Source organism: Rhineura floridana, chromosome 1 (assembly GCF_030035675.1).
Source record: "Rhineura floridana isolate rRhiFlo1 chromosome 1, rRhiFlo1.hap2, whole genome shotgun sequence".
Taxonomy (NCBI): Eukaryota; Metazoa; Chordata; class Lepidosauria; order Squamata; family Rhineuridae; genus Rhineura; species Rhineura floridana.
Window position 1 is genome coordinate 62,789,745 of NC_084480.1, and position 18,741 is coordinate 62,808,485.

General features: G+C 42.5%; 1 protein-coding gene across 6 annotated transcripts in view; it reads left to right on the plus strand.

Annotated features, from left to right (window-relative positions):
- RHOBTB3 (Rho related BTB domain containing 3) overlaps positions 1–18,741 on the plus strand; it is a 57,641-nt gene that overhangs the window by 21,342 nt on the left and 17,558 nt on the right. For 5 of the 6 annotated variants that reach the window (XM_061622529.1, XM_061622523.1, XM_061622538.1 and 2 more), the window contains 4 exons: positions 9,002–9,113; positions 10,959–11,324; positions 13,575–13,687; positions 16,084–16,204. In XM_061622529.1, coding sequence (XP_061478513.1) covers positions 9,002–9,113; positions 10,959–11,324; positions 13,575–13,687; positions 16,084–16,204 — 712 coding nt within the window. The remainder of the gene's footprint in view (positions 1–9,001; positions 9,114–10,958; positions 11,325–13,574; positions 13,688–16,083; positions 16,205–18,741) is intronic. The other variant, XM_061622563.1, reaches the window with a different exon arrangement.

An 18,741-nucleotide genomic window follows, 5' to 3' on the forward strand; every position in this document is an offset into this window, starting at 1 on the left:
ATAATTCATTTCAGTTTATTAATTACATTAGCCATTGGCTAGCAATAGCTGATATAATTTTTAATTATTGGAATGGCTGTTGATAACACTCAGAGTCATAGAGCAAATGACATTCTCAAATGAATAACTGTCTTGAAAATGTAACAGATTCCAAATTATTATTTATGAGAAACAGTATTTAATGCCATTAATGGATTTGCCATTCTCAATTGTGTATTGGAATTGAGCCTGTTCTAAGATTTCTGTAGTTCTGTTTGCAATCAGTAGGCACTTTAGTTTGTCTGTTGAATCAGCTACTTTAAAAATGAGCTTTAATAGACATTAAGTTTCTCACATGGAAAACAGGATAGTTAATGGGAAGGGCAATAGTTTAGCTTTGAGGGTGTTACTTTTAACCATATTACATAGATTATTATTTTTTAAATTGATATCTCTATAAGCTGTCTTCATATTTTTGTTTTTGCCTACTAAATTTATTCTATAGACACATTCTTAACTTTGAGACAGTGTTCGGGGTGCCAGTCACAAAATGCTGTCATGAGGGGCATGGCACAAGACAAAATTAGAGAGGCTACAGTCATTGCTTCTCTCTCTGTCTTCCCACCCCCAGCTAACCTCATGTTTACCATGAGAAACTAGCTATGTCCTGCTTATCCTGATTGCGGAGATACAGCTGTTAACAGCACAAGAACCCTGTTTTCCCCAATGCCAATCCTAAACCAAAGCCTAGGCTGCTATCCTGTACCCACTTACCTGGGAGTAAGCCCCATTAAACACAAAGAAACTTACTTTTGAAGTGTACATGTATGCCATTGTGCAATAAAGGGGAGGGAAAAAGAGAAGCTCTTTAGGACCCCAGGGATTCCTATTGCCTGGTGTCCAAACAACTCACTTATCAGTCACAACTTTGATTTCACTCATTAGCTAAAACCACTGAGAGGTGGAAGCAGTCAGGCTGGCTTATTTCACAGAACTCACATATAAGAGTACCTGGACGTTTTGCTTCATAATTATACAGCCATGAGAGTGGCTGTATTCTATAAGCAGAATGGATTTTTCACATTTCGTGATGTTAAATTGAAAATATCCCCCCGGCCATTCTGCTGCTTCCCATAAGCTCATTTCAAAACAAAATCTTACACAACGTATAGTCCTGAACTCAGAAATACTTGCTTAACAACCCTCTAAATTTTCATGGCGATACACAAAACACTCAAGAGAATTGTCAGTTTAAAGTCGAACACGAGTAAAAAAATCCGGACCCCTGTTGGACTTTTTTCTGTCAGAGTTCTCATAATTCATTGAAATTAATTAAAAATCAGCCATGTTCACAGAGTACCTGTAATCCTATTACTGACCTTGCCCCATACTCTGACCTTCATCTTCTGCAGTTTAAAAGTTAAAAAAAATGCATGGCTGATTTTTAATTAATTTAAGAAGATTAACATTGGAGTCAATGATAAGCACAGGCATGCTCAATGTTCTAAAACCCAGACTAACACCTGTTTGGCTTGACTAATCAGGACCACACCCACACTAGAACTTTATTCCACTTTAAACAGTCATGGCTTCCCCCAAAGAATCCTGGGAAGTGTAGTTTGTGAGCTGAGAGTTGTTCAGAGACTCCTACTACCCTGACAGAGCTCCAGTGGCCAGAATGGTTTAACAGTCAGCCCCTCTTCCCAGAGAAATCTGGTGATTATTGTTCTGTCAGGGGAATAAGGCGTCTCCTCTCAGCATCTTTCACAAACTATACTTTCCAGGATTCTTTGGGGAAATCCATGACTATTAACAGTGGAATAAATGTCTGGTGTGGATATGGCCAGAGTCAGCTTTGGTTTAAATTTGGGTGGGAGACTACATGTGTCTGCTGTAGAATAAAAAGGTGGGGAAAGCCCCCCAAAATAATGTTACTCTTAACAATGTTTTCATTATGGAAAGGAGAGGGGCTTTCCCTCTGCCCAGTAGCCACCCACCCACCCAATCCCCTCCCCTCTCCTCCTCTTCCCTCTCCCAGGTCAGTTTCACCTATTCTAAGCATGATTGTACAAGAGTACAATCAATAAGTATGCAAATGATCAAACCACTCCCATCCTCCTGTCCCTCCTCCTCCCTTCCATCTTCCCCTCCTCCTCCATCCCTTCCTCCTTCTCCCTCCCCACTCCAGCCCTTCCTCCCTCTTCTCCTCTTCCATGGTCATACACCTATCCTAATCATGATCGCAGAGAATTAAATCCCATTGAACTCAATAAGCATGCAAATTATCAAACCTCCGTTGCCCCTCCCTCTCCCCCTCCCCACCTTTCTCCCTCCTCCTCTTTCCTCCTCTCCTCTCCTTCTCCTCCCCTATGGTCAGTTTCACTTATCCTAACCATGATTGCATGGGAGTAAATCCTACTGAATAAGCATGCAAATGATCAAACCTGCCCTCCCCTCCCCTCTCCTCTCCCTCCAGCCTGCTCCTATCCCCTCTTCTCCCTTTCCTGTCCCACAATTGTTTTTGGAGGTTTTTTAGTGTAGATTATGCAAAGTGTTGCTGTACTTCACATATTCACAGAAACAAAAGGAAATAATTTACTACAGTAGGGCCCCGCTCATACGGCAGGTTCCGTTCTGGACCGCCGCCGTAAAGCAAAATCCACCATAAAGCGGAACGCATTGACTAACATTGTCTAAAATGGCACCTGATGCCCGAAAAATGATGTAAAAGTGGAACAAGCACCGTAGGAGCGGGGTCTTTCTGCAATGGACAACCGCTGTATCGGTGGAACGCTGCAAAGCGAAGCACCACAAAGCAGGGCCCTACTGTATAGGAAACTTTGATTTACAATGTAAATCAAACATATTTAAGTGAATATCTGAACTATATCAACAGTCTTGATATTGTTGCTTTCTCCCTTCTAAAACAAGATTAGCACAGTACATGTTTTGTTTCTGTTATTTGGGCTGATTGCAGGTGTCGCCACCACTCACCATATGCTCAGAGACACATTACCGAATTCTTCCAAGCTGCACAGGAAGTAGATTGAACTGTAAAAGACCAACCCAAATTGTGTTTGCATTTTGACAAATTTGTAGGGCAGTACAGTATCTCAGAAAGGAGGCCAGGTCTCTTGCTCCTCTGGAGCATTCACTATATTTATTATTTATTTATTTATTGCATTTTTATACCGCCCCATAGCCAAAGCTCTCTGGGTGGTTTACAACAATTAAAAACATTAAAAACAAATATACAAATTTAAAAACACATTTTTAAAAAGGAATTTAAAAACACATGCTAAAATGCCTGGGAGAAGGGCAAAGTCTTGACCTGGTGCCGAAAAGGTAACAGTGTTGGTGCCAGGCACACCTCGTCAGGAACATCATTCCATAATTTGGGGGCCACCACTGTGAAAGCCCTCTCCCTTGTTGCCAGACTCCCAGCTTCCCTCCAAGTAGGCACCTGGAGGAGGGCCTTGGATGTGGAGCGTAGTGTACTGGTGGGTTCGTGTCAGGAGAGGCGTTCCATCAGGTATTGTGGTCCTAAGCCGTGTAAGGCTTTATAGGTTAAAACCAGCACCTTGAATCGAGCTTGGAAACATACAGGCAGCCAATGCAAGCGGGCCAGAATCGGTTTTACATGTTCAAACAGTCTGGTCCCTGTTACCAATCTGGCTGCTGCATTTTGCACAAGCTGCAGTTTCGGAACCGTCTTCAAAGGCAGCCCCATGTAGAGCACATTGCAGTAAACTAACTTGGAGGTTACCAGAGCATGGACAACTGAAGCCAGGTTATCCCTGTCCAGATAGGGGCGTAGCTGGGCCACCAACCGAAGTTGGTAGAAGGCACTCCATGCCACTGAGGCTACCTGAGCCTCAAGTGACAGTGATGGTTCTAGGAGAACCCCTAACCTACAAACCTGCTCCTTCAGGGGGAGTGCAACCCCATCCAGGACAGGTTGGACATCCACCATCCAGTCAGAAGAACCACCCACTAGCAGCATCTCAGTCTTGTCTGGATTGAGCCTCAGTTGATTAGCCCTCATCCAGTCCATTGTTGCAGCCAGGCACTGGTTCAGCACATTGACAGCCTCACCTGAAGAAGATGAAAAGGAGAAATAGAGCTGCGTGTCATCAGCATACTGATGGCAACACACTCCAAAGCTCCGGATGACCGCACCCAACAGTTTCATATAGATGTTGAACAGCATGGAGGACTGAACTGACCCCTGCAGAACCACATACTGGAGAGTCCAGGGTGCCAAGCAATGTTCCCCAAGCACCACCTTCTGGAGCTGACCCACCAAGTAGGAGTCCAACCAGCGCCATGCAGTCCCTCTCACTCCCAACTCAGCCAGTCTTCCCAGAAGGATACAGAGGTCATCATACAGGGCGACCAAGGCTGTTTCCATACCAGAACCAGGCCTGAAATCCAACTGAAATGGATCCAGATAATCGGTCTCATCCAAGAGTATCTGGAGCTGGCCTGCCACCACTCATTCAAGGACCTTGCCCAGGAATAGAATAGTTGCTACCGGCCTATAGTTATGAAGATTTTCTGGGTCCAGGGATGGTCTCTTCAGGAGTAGTCTCACTACCGCCTCTTTCAGACAGCCAGGGACCACCCCATCTCGCAGAGAGGCATTAATCACTTCCCTGGCCTAGCCGGCCTTTCCATCCCTACTAGCTTTTATTAGCCAAGAAGGGCAAGGATCCAACACAGAAGTGGTTGCACGAACCTGTCCATGCACCTTGTCCTCAAGGTGTACCAACTGAAACTCATCCAAGAAATTGGGACAAGGCTGTGTTCTGGATACCCCACTTGATTCACCTGCTATAACGTTGGAGTCTAAATCCTGGCGGATGCTAAAGATTTTATCCTGGAAGTGCCTAGAAAATTCATTACAGCAGGCCTCAGATGGTTCTACCATGTCCTTGGGGCCAGCGTGTAATAGCCCCCAGACAATTCTGAAGAGCTCCGCTGGGCAGCAGGTTGATGATTTGATAATGGCAGCAAAATATTGGGTTTTTTTGCTGCCCTCACTGCCCATAAATACAGCTTACCATAGGCACTCACCAGTGTGTAATTGGATCCACCAGGAGTTCGTCTCCATCTGCACTCAAGCCATCTCTTATATTGTTTCATCGCTCTCAGCTCTGGGGTATACCATGGAGCCGTATGAGCTCTACACAGGAGAGGGTGCTCAGGAGCAATAATTTCAACCGCCTGGGTCATTTCTGTATTCCACAGTTCAACCAGGGTTTCGACAGGAGCACCAGCCCTATCAGCCGGAAAACTCCCCAGAGCCCTTTGGAAACCATCCAGATCCATTACTCTCTGGGGGCAGACCAACTTAATAGGTCCCCCACCCTTGCAGAGGGGAAAAGCCACTGTAAGTCTAAACTTTAGCAAGCAGTGATCTGTCCATGACAGAGGGACTGATGTAAGGCCCCCCACATTCAGATCACCATCTCCATGTCCAGTTGCAAAACCCAAGTCTAGAGTATACCCTGCTACATTTGTTGGGCCAATGGCATATTGGGACAGTCCCATGGTTGTAATGGAGACCATGAAATCCTGAGCTGCCCCAGATAAGGTGGCCTTGGCATGGATGTTGACATCCTCCAGAACCAACAGTCTGGGGGATCTCAACAGTACATCTGAGACCACCTCCGTCAGCTCAGCTAGGGAGTCTGTTGGGCAGCGGGGTGGGCGGTACACCAACAGAATCCCCAGTCTGTCCCGCTGACCTAACACAAGGTGCAAACACTCCAGACCAGTAGTCACATGGACAGGGTGCTTGCAGAGGAAGATGGAGCTCCTATAGACCAAAGCAAAAAAAAACCCTTCCCCTCCCCTCAGGTCTACCCTGATGCTGACCCAGGTACGCTGGCAGACATAGCTGGGAGAGACTAACTCCTCCCTGCTCACCCACCCAGGTCTTGGTTATACATGCCAGATTGGCTGCCTCATCCACAATTAAATCATAAATGAGGGAGATCTTATTATGCACTGATCTGGCGTTTAGGAGCAGCATCCGGAAGTCTGAGAGCTGGCTGATAGGGCAACCAACAAACCTGCGGATGTGGGGAGGACCGGAACAAGGCACAACTGCCTGGGCCACATTTCCCTTACCTGGCAAGTCCTCCTCACAACGCCATATCTCTCTCTACCTGTCACTACACTGATTGGGGGCCCCTCAAGTCTCCCCACTTGGCTTTGAGTCCTCTCTCCCAGGCACATGACTCAAGACCCACAAAAAGGCAGGCAATCTGCAAAGCAGGAGCCACTTCAGCCAGCCAGCTTATGTATCCCCTCCAGGGAAGGGACAGTTGGATGATATCAGTAACAGCTGGCTGAGTACCTGGGGGTCTGATCCTGCAAGGCATGACACCTGCAGACCAGAACTCCAACAGGGAGAGGGTGGTGGTGGTAGCCGAGCAGCAGCAGCAAGCAAGCAGGCAGACAGCAGCAGCACATGGCTCTCCTCCTTCCCTGGGCGATGGTGGTCCCCTTCCTCCTGCAGGCACTGGGTAACTATATCTGCCCAATTTCCCTTATTTTTAAAGTGATAGAAATATCTGTTGGCTATAGGTACATTCATAAACTGCAAGGGTTTGTGTTTTTTTGCCTATTAGTGTTTTCTAGGAGGGCTAGAAAGCTCAGAGTCTGGGGCCCTTGCAGGGGGTGGTAATGAACACATTTTTGTCTTCTGCTCCAGGTATATGAAGGGGAAGAGCTGCCTGAGGCAGCGCCTCGGCATGCGCCTCAGCGTCGCACCAAGTGCAATGCTAACTGCGCACTTTGCATCGCACTTGGAGTCGTCTTGGGGTTGTCTTGGAGAAAAGACAATGGAAGAAATGTTTATAGTGCTTTTGGTTGTAGAAGATGTGGTTAGGTGGGGAGAAGCACAATGGGACACTGGAGAATATTTTTAGATATTTTTATAATTGTTATGCTTGGTTTGTTTTATTTATTCTGTTACTATGTTATGTACATTGTTGAGATTTATTGTTTAGTTATGTTTATTTAAAATTTGATGTTTTTCCTTTTAATTATACCAAATATGAATTGTATATTATATATTGTATATTGATTTTTATGTTGTAAACCGCCCAGAGAGCTTCAGCTATGGGGCGGTATAGAAACTTAATTTAATAATAATAATAATAATAATAATTCACAAGCACCACGGCACTGGGTTATTGCTCCCTGCTACAGGCACTTTGGGCATAATTTTCCTTATTTGTATTCATTTCTACTAGTGTCATTTTGCAGCATGAATGATAAGGGATAATCTGTTTAAGATTTGTAGGAAATAAATTATGCCTCTTCAGCGAGTTTGGATGATCTCTCTATTGTTCCTGCTTAGAGGCATATGAGGCCTCCCATTGCGGCATCAAGGCTCAGTTCACAATGCAGCACTTGGCATAGCTGTAGCAAAGTGCACACAAAGATGACCCATAGATACTGGCATGTACTAGGGATACTGGAATGTACTACCAGAAGTAGTTACCAGGGAGAAGGCCTTTTCAGTGGTGGTGCCCAAGCTTTGGAATGCTCTTCCCAGAGAGACTCGCCTGGTCCCCCCCCCCCAATATATTTCCAGTGCCAAGTGAAGACTTCTTTTATTTTCTCAGACTTTTAAATTTTATGCTGAGCTATTTAATTTGGATACCAATTATATAGAGTTTCTGTTTTTAATCTATTATAGTGTACTAGATTGCAATCCTATGCATATCTACTCTGAAGGTAAGCCCCATTGACTTCAATGGGATTTTCTTCCAGGTAAGTGTGTATAGGATTGCTGCCTTAGTTATTTTATGGTATTTCAAATATTTTATTGTAAGCCACTCTGATAATGCATTTGAAGGGTAGGATATAAATCTAAATAGTAAATAAATAATAAATACATGACCATAAGGCACTCTGATAAAGCATTTAAAAGGTATACATCTAAGTAGCACATAAATAATAAATATATGATAATGTGTCTACTCTCTGTTCATACATACAGCCCACATGCAGACATAATTATACACTTCAGGATCTTATGCACAAGTCTCTATGCTCCCCACCCCCTATCCCAGATTAAAGAAATATTTATCAACTTCTTGAAGCCCTCATACTTAACCATCCCACTTCCTCGTTCGTCCTCAGCATTCTATTCATGTGTGGATCCTGAAACATACTGTTATGGCTTTGGGGTTCAAATGGATAGTTCCTATGAGCCCCTTCCAGCCTCTGATTTGGAGACTTGCACCTGGGGGTGAGAAACTGGCTGTGCTGGTCAGATGAGTTTCTTTTGTTCATCTAATGGCCAGGTGGGCTAATGGGTCTATCAGGTGCCCAGCAACTGGTGAATGGGCCAGAGAGACCCTTTTGTCACTGAAACTCTTCAAGAGAACCTCCCCCCCCCTTCTGGGGGCAAGGAGAGGCTTGTGTTTTTAGTTGTGTCTGAGAAAGGCTGGGAACTGGAGGCAGGCAAAGAGACTGGGTGTCTGCACCATGGCTTTAGGATGCCTCCTGTAACGGAAAAGCTGGATATTGGACTGCTGCTCCCAAGGAAACCAAACTGTGGGCAAGTGCAGGGACCCCTGGAAATCTCACCGCTCAGAGATTGGGGTGGCGTGCAACAATACTATAGCTATGTCCTTGTGACTAGTGCATTGCATCCCCTACAATGTCATGTCTGACTTCAGTCATGACTGACAGAATGAGAGACCGCTTATTAACTGTCAGGCTTTAAGCAGTGTATTGTTGGCTGCAGTTGTTGATAACGAAGAGACTGTACTCTTATTTATTATTATTAAATTCATTGATTTCATTTGAATTTAAGCAGCCTCTATGCAGAATTGCAGACTTTATTTGCAAAATTATTGAACTCATTCTTCTGAACAAATGTACAAATTAGGAGCAATAGTAACAATTTTGCATTCAAGAATGGCAAACGTAGATCTGCTATGTCTTCTAAAATAAAATTATTATGGTATTTAGTAATACATTTTCTTTTCTCTTTTAGCTGGAGTATTTTATGATACAACGCTTGAATCAAAAGTCAACTGAAAAAATGAAGAAAAGGAAAAAAATCCATAAATCCCATGGAGTTAAGCCACCTCAACTTGATCAGCCAGGTATGATGAACTGTAATATCTGACAGAGCAAACCTAAGTGGCGGAGAGGGGGAGGAGGTGAGAATCTACTATTTCTAAAGCCCTGCTGGTTCGTGCTCTTGAACGCAGGAGGTGATGATGGTTGGGCTTCTTTTTCTTCATTCTGATTATTCTTGTTTTGTTTTTTAAAAGCGTGTGATTTCAATAGGAGAGAAATAATTGCTCTAGACTGGTGTAGTTGATGGACCTGTTCCTGGTGCCACTTATGGCAATGGAAGAGATTTGAATCCATTGGATCCTAGGCTGTCCCATTCCGGAATGCCCTGTGTTGGGGCCCACTGCTGGCAGTAGATTAATGGCTGCGGAGGTATCTGTAGACGTGCTGCAGCAGAGGGGCTACAGGGCCTACAGGGAAGTATGAACTGCAGCACAGAATTATAGAATCATGCCAGTGGTTAGATAGCAGCGAGATATAAGTTCTCTGGCACCTAATAGGTTTCTTTAGTCACTCTCCACTGTTGTTTCCCACCCCCCCTTCCCTTAAAATCTGCAGTAAGGATTATAGTTTTAGTCATGTCGCTCCACCAGTCGGTCTTTTACAAATTTGGCTGGAAGATATTGCTCTCATGTATTATATTGTTCTCTGTATAATTCCCTTGGGATACTTTTTTGAGAAATTCTTGAGAAAATTTTTTTTAGCAGCGTGAGAAAATTGATTGCTAATTGGTTGATAGGGATAAATATATTACATACAAGGTTTTTGTGTTTGCTCTAGCAGCCCAGTAATTAGACAAACAATTGTCACATAAAACTAGGTCCAACGCACTGGGGATCACCTATGCTGAAAAGTATCTTTCACCTTGATTATTGATTATGTCTGTATTTTTGTGATGACCAAACGCAGCAAGATGCTGCTAGTTTTTTAAATAAAATAAAATAAACGCCCAACTTGCAGTATGAAAAGTACATTTCCTCTCCAGAGAACTGGAGAGAAAAGGAAACGTAGTTTCCCACAAGCACAAGGCATGAGTGATTGCCAGAAGCAGTAGCAGGCAGAGAGGTGGGACAGTAGCATTTTCCTGACAACTGAGTCGCTGCTGCTTACCAGGAGGGAGAAGGATGAGGCAGCAGGGAGGTGGGTGCGGTACAAACACACTGGCAGGAGTACCAGTTTGGCTCTGCTGGTGCGTTTGCACCTCGCTGACCTCCCCACCATTTCTCCTGGTAAGCAGCAGCAGCTCAGCTGTTGGGAAGTCAGGTAAATGCCACCACCCCACCACACTGTCTGATACTGGCCAGATGGCGAAAGGGCCCTAGCTTGTAGTGAGGAGTCAAGTGGATTTATTGAACTCTGATTATGTTAAAGTGCATGGTTGCTGTCAAAAATGCTGCGTAGTTTCTCAGTCCCCCTCTCTGACATCTAGTTTACCAGTTCCCTGACGTCAGAATATTCTGCATTTTTTAACTGCTAAAAGCAGTTGTTGGTGATGTTTGTAACATCTAATTTGACATTTGTGAGTGTGCAGCCTTTTACCCTCACAGTTCTTTGGCTATAAAGTAAAAAGTAGCTGAAGTTCAAATATTTCTCCAATGAGTAAATTCAGAAGTATCTGATCAGTTAATAAAAATAGTTTTTAAAAATACTAAATTAAGAAATTGGTTAAAATGAACTTGAGTTGATGGCTGTAGTGTAGAAAAAAGAAATGTATATAGGGCATTCAGGAAAATGCTGTTATGTCCTGATATAATCCAGTCCCAGGGAATAAAAATGCTTTTGTTTGCATTGTGTCTACTGCATATTTGGAGTTACAAACACTTTGTTCATGATTTCTTTTCTAATGTTTGTTTTTGGTTGTTTTTTTTTAGAAAAAATGCCAATCTTAAAAGGTGAAGCCTCACATTATGACTCTGATTTACATAACCTGCTGTTCTGCTGCCAGTGTGCGGATGTGATATTTTGTTCCGAAGACTTGAAGGAAGTAGCAGAAGCTCACAGGATTGTTTTGTGCTCTGTTAGCCATGTGTTCATGTTACTCTTTAATGTGAAGAGTCCAGCAGACATTCAGGATTCCTGTATCGTTAGAACTGCCCAGACCCTCTTTGCCCCGAACCAACAAGCTATACTTCCTGTTTTAGACCACAGCTCATCATGCAATTCACCAGTAAGAGTCATTGTTAAGGACTCTTTCTTCTGTTCTTGTTTGTCAGACATTCTCCACTTCATTTATTCAGGTATCCTGTCAGAATGGCTATGGCTGCTTTTTGTCTTTTAGCAAGAAAGAACTAACGTCCTGCAGTGGGGCTGCATATCACTATAGAGGTCTAGTTCTCACTGTGGTAATAAACCTGTACCTAGGATAGCCCTTGAGAATAAAAAGAAATCCCTACACATAGAGGGCCAGCGTGTCAGGAAGAAGGCTAGCTGAGAACCCTTCTCCCAGATACCTGGTTTTCTTTATAGAGGGAAATTTTTGTACAGAGGAGAATTCTATCCTGTGAACTTCCACCTGCTTCTCAGGTTGTACAGGTTTACCATCTCAGTTAGAACCAGGCCACAGTCCTATGGTAGGGTTGGGCAACCTGCTGCACAAGCTCTTGGCATAATGTCAAGTGGGTGGGAAAACCTGGAGGGAGAATAGGAAAGGCCAGGGACCAAATCCAATGGGAGTGTGAGGAAGCCCTCTGCAAGCAATCAGTTCATACCTCTAGCAGAGTGATATGTCTCTCCATTAGTAGTTCATTAGGCAGGGAGGGAGAGAACAAGATATTGGAAAGAGAAAGTGGGTGGTTTTCTCCACTTTTGTCTCTGATCCTGTCTGCTGCTGGTATGCAGCCCCTGACAGATTAACCCAAGGGAGTGCATTCCTTCACAGAAAATGCTGCCCCCACCTCAAGTCCCATGGCAATTCAAGGCTTGCTGACATCATATCTGCATCCCATCAGTTCTGCTAATCATAGTCTTCCTAATTCTCTTCTGTGAGCAGGAATATTCTCAGCACACACAATAGGTTATATGAAGTGCTTCCTTTCACAGATTAAAGGCTCCCTGCCTGCCAGTACATGCAGGTGTTTGGGACTGTAACTGAGTTTGCCCCAGGTTAAACTGTATTTAATGTAGACAGCATCTGGCCTAGAGCAATTTACCGAAATCTGGGAAGTGTTGATGCTGCCAGAAGTTGTGTTTGCAAAGTACAAGTTGGCTGGGCACCATTCAAGCCTGTTTCCTTCATTCTTTATTGTTTTCTGCTTGTTTACATGTTTTAAGATGTTTGTTGAATTTCAGTCATCTCTGTGCAAGTTTTAAAAAACATGCAAAATGAGCTGTAATGGTAGGGGACAAGCAAAAGCTTCACCAAAAGGATGGAGGGAAAGCGACATTGACCAAACTTGAAGATAGCCTTTGGCACTGGGTTACTTAATGGAAGAGGTGCTATAGAGCAATTTACCAAGCTAATCCAATCAGGCTCCTTTGAAGAACAAAAGAAGAAAACCAAAACCAAAGTAACACCATGGCAGTGCTTGGGGAATAGTTCAGTGCTAGAGCATCTGCCTTGCACGCAGAAGTCCCAGATTCAATTCCCCGCATCTCCAGGTAGGGCTGGGAGACACCCTTGTCCAAAATCCTGGGGAGCGGCTGCCAGTCCACGTAGACAATACTGACCTAGGTGGACGAATAGTCTGACACATTTTACGGCAGCTTCATCCTGGGCTGCTGCTTCTATGTGCACATGGAGCTCTTTCACTTGAAAGAACTGTTCCTCAGTACGCGTAAGGACAGCTCCATTCACGTGCCTTTTGGGTTCATTGCATTGAGGGGGGATGCCTTACTCTCCAGGAGATTTGTGTATGTATCGTAGCAGCGGCAGAGCTCTGGATCTAGATGTACTGTATATCTTAAATATTTTTTTCTTCTAAGATCCTGAAATGTTGATGTATATGTGTGCATGTGAAGGTACCTTCTGAATCTTTGCAGGGTCAATTATTTAAGGCAAACATATTCCTCCTGTGCAGTTCTAAGTCCAGAAGGGAATGTATTGCTGTTGCTGGGTAGCCCAGCAACTAGAGAGGCTGGAATTGCTCTAGAGTCTAGTGGGTTCCTAACAAGAATATTTCTCTTCCTGAGTCTCTGCAGGATAGGGCGTTGTCTTTTCCTGCTTTCGTTGGATTGCACATTTTGTAAAAGTCAGGAAATGAGGAGGTAGTTGTGTCACCACTTGCCAATTCAAACCATAGGCATACCAGTGACACCACAGTAATAGTGAATTTGGTATTGGGACATGTGGATAGGTGAGATTTGCCTTTTCCCATGTAGAAAATACAATTCATCCAGTGTTGTAAATATGCAACAAAAGTATCACCTCTTGAGAAGTTGGTTGTGCTGTGTGCAACATATATTGATAATAACTGCATTTATTATGCTAAAAAAACTGATAATCTGAAAGGAGCTGCAGTCTAGAACTATTATTTGTCTCATCCTTACAGGTGCTTTCCAATGGGAATTATTGGAAGAACATATTAAAAAGAAGTTGAAGGATCCTGGGAATGTTAAACTTGTCCTTGAGAGAGTAAAATGTATCTTGAAAATTCCAGAAAAGGTAAGCTGTGTTATTTTATTTTATAACTGCACATTAATGAAATGCAAAGAGGACCAGATGAAGTGGTTTGGATCCCTCAGGTAGAAGATTCATCAATACAAAAAGTTGTGAAGCCCAAATGACTTACCATTAAGATCAGTATTAGATTATATAATAACAAATCATGGGGGTGATGATAGAATATTCAAAAATGGAAGAAAGTTTAAATCGGGAAAATTGTCCATGATATGAATTCTTTTAAATAACTTTCTCAGTAAATAATTATCTGAGAATTAAACAGCAGGTAAGAGATTTACCCTCCATGGCACAGAGTGGTAAGCGGCGGTAACGCAGCCGAAGCTCTGTTCACGGCCAGAGTTCGATTCCAACGGAAGGAGGAAGTCAAATCTCCGGTAAAAGGGGTCGAGGTCCACTCAGCCTTCCATCCATCAGTGGTCGGTAAAATGAGTACCCGGCATGCTGGGGGGTAAAGAAAGGCTGGGGAAGAAACTGGCAATCCCACCCCATATATACGGTCTGCCTAGTAAACGTCGCAAGACGTCACCCTAAGAGTCGGAAACGACTCGCACTATAAGCGCGGGGACACCTTTACCTTTTTAAAGAGATTTAACAGAATTTGAGAAAATACTATTGCAAGAAGCCCTTGCTGTCAAGGACATACCGACTGCTGCTTAAATATAATACTGAACCTGAGTAGGTGAAAGAATTCAGGATGGGAAAGAGACAAGACATGGGAAGAAATGTTCCCATGGTGATGTGGGAAAACCTGGGAGGGAAAATCACATAGATTCTCTCTAAATAAGAATCTAACAGAAAATTGTTATAAGGTAGTGTTAAGAGATGTAAAGGCCTAGGGGGAAAAAGTGGAAAACTGGAAAAATAAAATGAAAAACAACACTTCCCCCCCCCAAATTTTCAATTTTTTCCAGGCCTTCAAATCTCTAGTAGTAAATAGAATAAATTTTATTGTAGTGATTGCTGGAAATGTCAAAAAAAGTGAAAAATTTTATCATATGTGGTGGAAATCTCACCTAGGGGGAAAATGAGAAAATATAAGAACTTAATAAGAATTATAGGATATGAGATTGTGTTCAATGCTGTGTAAATTAAATACATATGTATACGCATGTAGATATAGATATATTTTTTTACACAGTTAGAACTTATAGCCACCAATCCAAGAAAATACAGAAATTAAAACTTATATCATTATTTATTATTTCTTAATTGATATTCTTCATTAATAATGAAATGTCTAAAATGTGGCTATGGGAAGCTTGTGTTAGAACCAGTGGTGACTCTCAAGGGAGAGAAAGATTTGGTTCATATTGGGAAGCATTATTTCTTTAATTTATTACTGTTGAAGCCCCACCATCAGCCTATCTAAGGCAGCAGATTTTTAGATGCCTTTGACAGGCTGGGACATAATTTTACTGAAAAAATCTCCTGTGCAAGTGTGGTTTCTTGCACAGTTCATGTTCATTTCAACAAGATTTGTGCAGGATAACTTTGTGTTCAGGAACTAAGCACTATCTGCAGAGGTGTAGTTGTGTGGGGTCTCGGGGTCCTAGGCCCTTTACGTTTTTGGGAGCAGGGTCCCTATGTCTCCAGCATCGTACAAGCCAGTCAGCATGAAAAAGGAGTGTATTAGCCACTGAGAAGAGTCTTCTAACATGTTTCCTTGTTGTTTCCTGCTGATTGGAGCCAATCAGAGTGAAAGGTGGTGAGTCAGTCACTGAGAAGACTCTTCTCAGTGCTAACACTCCTCTTTCATGCTTATTGGTTCCTAAGGATGTCTGTTGTTGTGGGAGAAGGCATAACAAGGATCTCATTCTTAACCCAGAAGGAGAAAAAAAGGATGGGAGGAGGCATGGCTGTGGCTGTCATGAAGGGACCCTGCACTTCTGAATTTGTCACTACACTACTGGCTGTATGCAGGATTCTACATGTGCATAAAATAATTTTACATCTTCCCCACACAGCAGCAACACCCCTCATGTGCTCCTCCAAATGTTAAGCACCATCCCAATAGGGGGTGCTCTTTATATTTTTCATCTCAGGCACCAAAATATCTTTGGCTGGCTCTGTGTTAGAAAGGAAATAATTTGTTTGCACTTGTAGTTATGCTTGGACTAGGAGTGCCCCATTGAAGTCAACATGCCTCAGGTAGTACAAACGTGTCGAAGTTGGCACGGTACATCTTTAGAGCAAGAGCCATTGTGAGCTACAGATGTAGGTTAGTAGAAATGGAAATGGAGGAAGGTCTTTTGAAAATCTGAAAATGTGTAGAAGTGAACAGAACAAAGAAATGGAGGGGCCAAGGATAGGTTTCATGTTATTTGCTACAAATATGGGCACTTATAAAACATCAGCACTCATATGTCTTCATTTTGCAGGTTAACAACTCACGAAATTGCAGTTCATATTTGTCGAAAAGGCCCTTGCAGTTATGTAACAGCTCTCTCAGGCTTTTCTTTAACACAACTGTGTTAGCTGATGTCATGTTCAAAATACAAGGTATCATAACAAGCTTACCTGATTTGTTTTCCCACCTTTTCCCTTTATATCATGTCAAATGATGTTAAAAGACTTCCTGATACTAAACTGAAAATCTGCTGAGATAAAAATGGGAAACATCATTCTTTGATTAGCTAGAAAATAAATGTTTTGCTGAGGGAAAATGCAATATTTATTCTAGTATCAAGCATATCTTACAAAGCATATGACTGGAAAAAAACCTGTTTTAATAGTTGATTATATTGCAGAATCCCTATTAGGACAAGGCCTTAAATATGCCAACCAAAAATATCACAAAATAGTTTGGAAGCTTTCATGTTCTCCGGAACTCTTCTTCATGGTAGATGGTATACAAAGCAGTTGGGTGGGGGAAGAAAGAAAACAATGGGGGGCTGATACCGAAGCCATAGAGCCTGACTCTGCCACAGTCTTAAGACAGAATGGGGAGGAGGTAGTAGCCTACATTCAAATAAGGCTATGTAGGTGCACCAAGATTGCACCAAGGCCTACTGGAAAGAAGAAGCATAACAATGATTGATTCCCAATTTTTAAAAACATACAAACTAATTGTTACCCGGTCTGTTTCCATCCTTAGGCATAACACCCAGGTTCCTTGGCAAGTGACAAACAGGAATCAAGATAAAGTAGGCAGATATTGTAATAGCAAAGTTCAGACCTGTGTAGCATCTAAATAACTTCATTCGAATAATAAATATATATTATGCCATTCCCTTTGCTCTGTTTATCGTCTAGTAGCCTGATGAAGAATTCAGGAGAACTTGAACCCTTGCATGCTATTTTGTGCTCTTTTGGTTTGCTTAATAAAGGTATTGGCCTAATTTTCTTATGGGCCAACACAGCTGCCTTAAAAGATTATATTTATATTTCATCATTTGTTGCATTGCCAGTCATGGACCTCCTTTATTTGCTGTTCTGTGCACTGTTACAATGTTTAATCTCATTGATTTCAGTGGGATTTAAGCAGGATTTTGTGCAAGATTGCAACCCTTAACTACTTCTATGCATATATACAGATAGGAGTAGCAACAAGCACTTTTGATCAACTTCAAACTTCTGCTTGCACAAGATTAAAGAGTTGTTTAATTATTTTGCTTTCAGCTTTGAAAAGCCACAGCCAAGTCTGAATCACTGTGAACTAGGCACATGCGTACAAGGGAATTCTTTTCTAGATGTCGCCTTCAGTATGCAGAGAAAACAAACAGTCCTTTGAAAGGAGAGCAAAATACAAATGCACAGCTTGGTGAGACAGATAGCTCAGTTCTAACGGCTACTCTTTGGACCATTCTTGTAGGAAGTTGAAGGAACAATAGGTTTTATTGCTTGTCTCAAGCAAATATCACAGGGGAAAAAAACGGATATTAATAAGAGTGCAACCATCCGTTACAAACAGAACACAATGAAAATGAATATTTTGTCATTTTTATGTTTTGTCTTTAGAGCTAAGAACACCTATTTTAAGAATGTGATGCACAAATGAATGCAAATTGCATCGCAGCTGTGTTGACCGAATTATATCCAGATTTTTGGCAGGACACATACAGCTCAGTCCCAGAGTCTTTTTAATGCCAGGACTGAGCAGCTGAGCATGTGCCATAATAACAGAAGTACATCTGAGGATGTGCAAAGTGCTGTTCTCTCCTTTCTGAGAAAATCATAGATGCCAGGGATTGGGTCAAGAGTTCCAAGTCATGGGGCATGATGCTAAGTCAGTCTTGAGCTCAGAACAATCCTTTTAAACAATTAACCACTGATTGCGCATTATAATACTTTAGTACTCATATGCTAGGCCCAGAGATGAACAGAATCATGGGTAAATGCCTCACCAGTGCATTATTTCTCTCATGCTGCTGCAGATCAGTGCATTATAAATACAAAATGTTGGAGCAATTTTGAAGTTTTTCTATCTCAAATCAAACATCATGTTACTTTTCATTGGTTCTTTTTCAAAGAATTCAGCCCTGTTTGAACATTGTATTCAAAACTGAATTGATCATGTGAGTAAAGAACAGGACCACAGCAAAAAAGAGCATAAATGTGCTCCTGATACTGCATATGCTAAGTAGCCCTGCCCCCTGTGTGTACAAGGAGCACACACATCCCCAGGGTGGAAATCTTTGCTCATACAACTATATGCACAAAGCTTTCTATATGATCTGGAACTCTCTGAATGGTTAGAGTTGTAGATCATGTGGAAGCCTTCACATGTACCCTTCCCTTGGAGCGTTAGTTTGTTTATCATGTCTTGCTTGAAGCAGAGCCACTTTTGCCTTGCTCTTCTGTTCTGGCCTGTTGTTTCAAATCTTTACTGTTAATCTTACTCATATTTTTAGCTGTACAGGAATACCCCACATTAACGTACGCAATGAGTCCAGAGCGATTACATAAACCGAAAATGTACTTAAAGTGAAGCACTTATCGATGCATGTACTGCACTGCAATCGCCACTAGATGGCAGCTGCATCATGCCATTAAGTGTCCGTAAGTGCGAAGCGAGCATACGTAAAGTGGGGAATGGT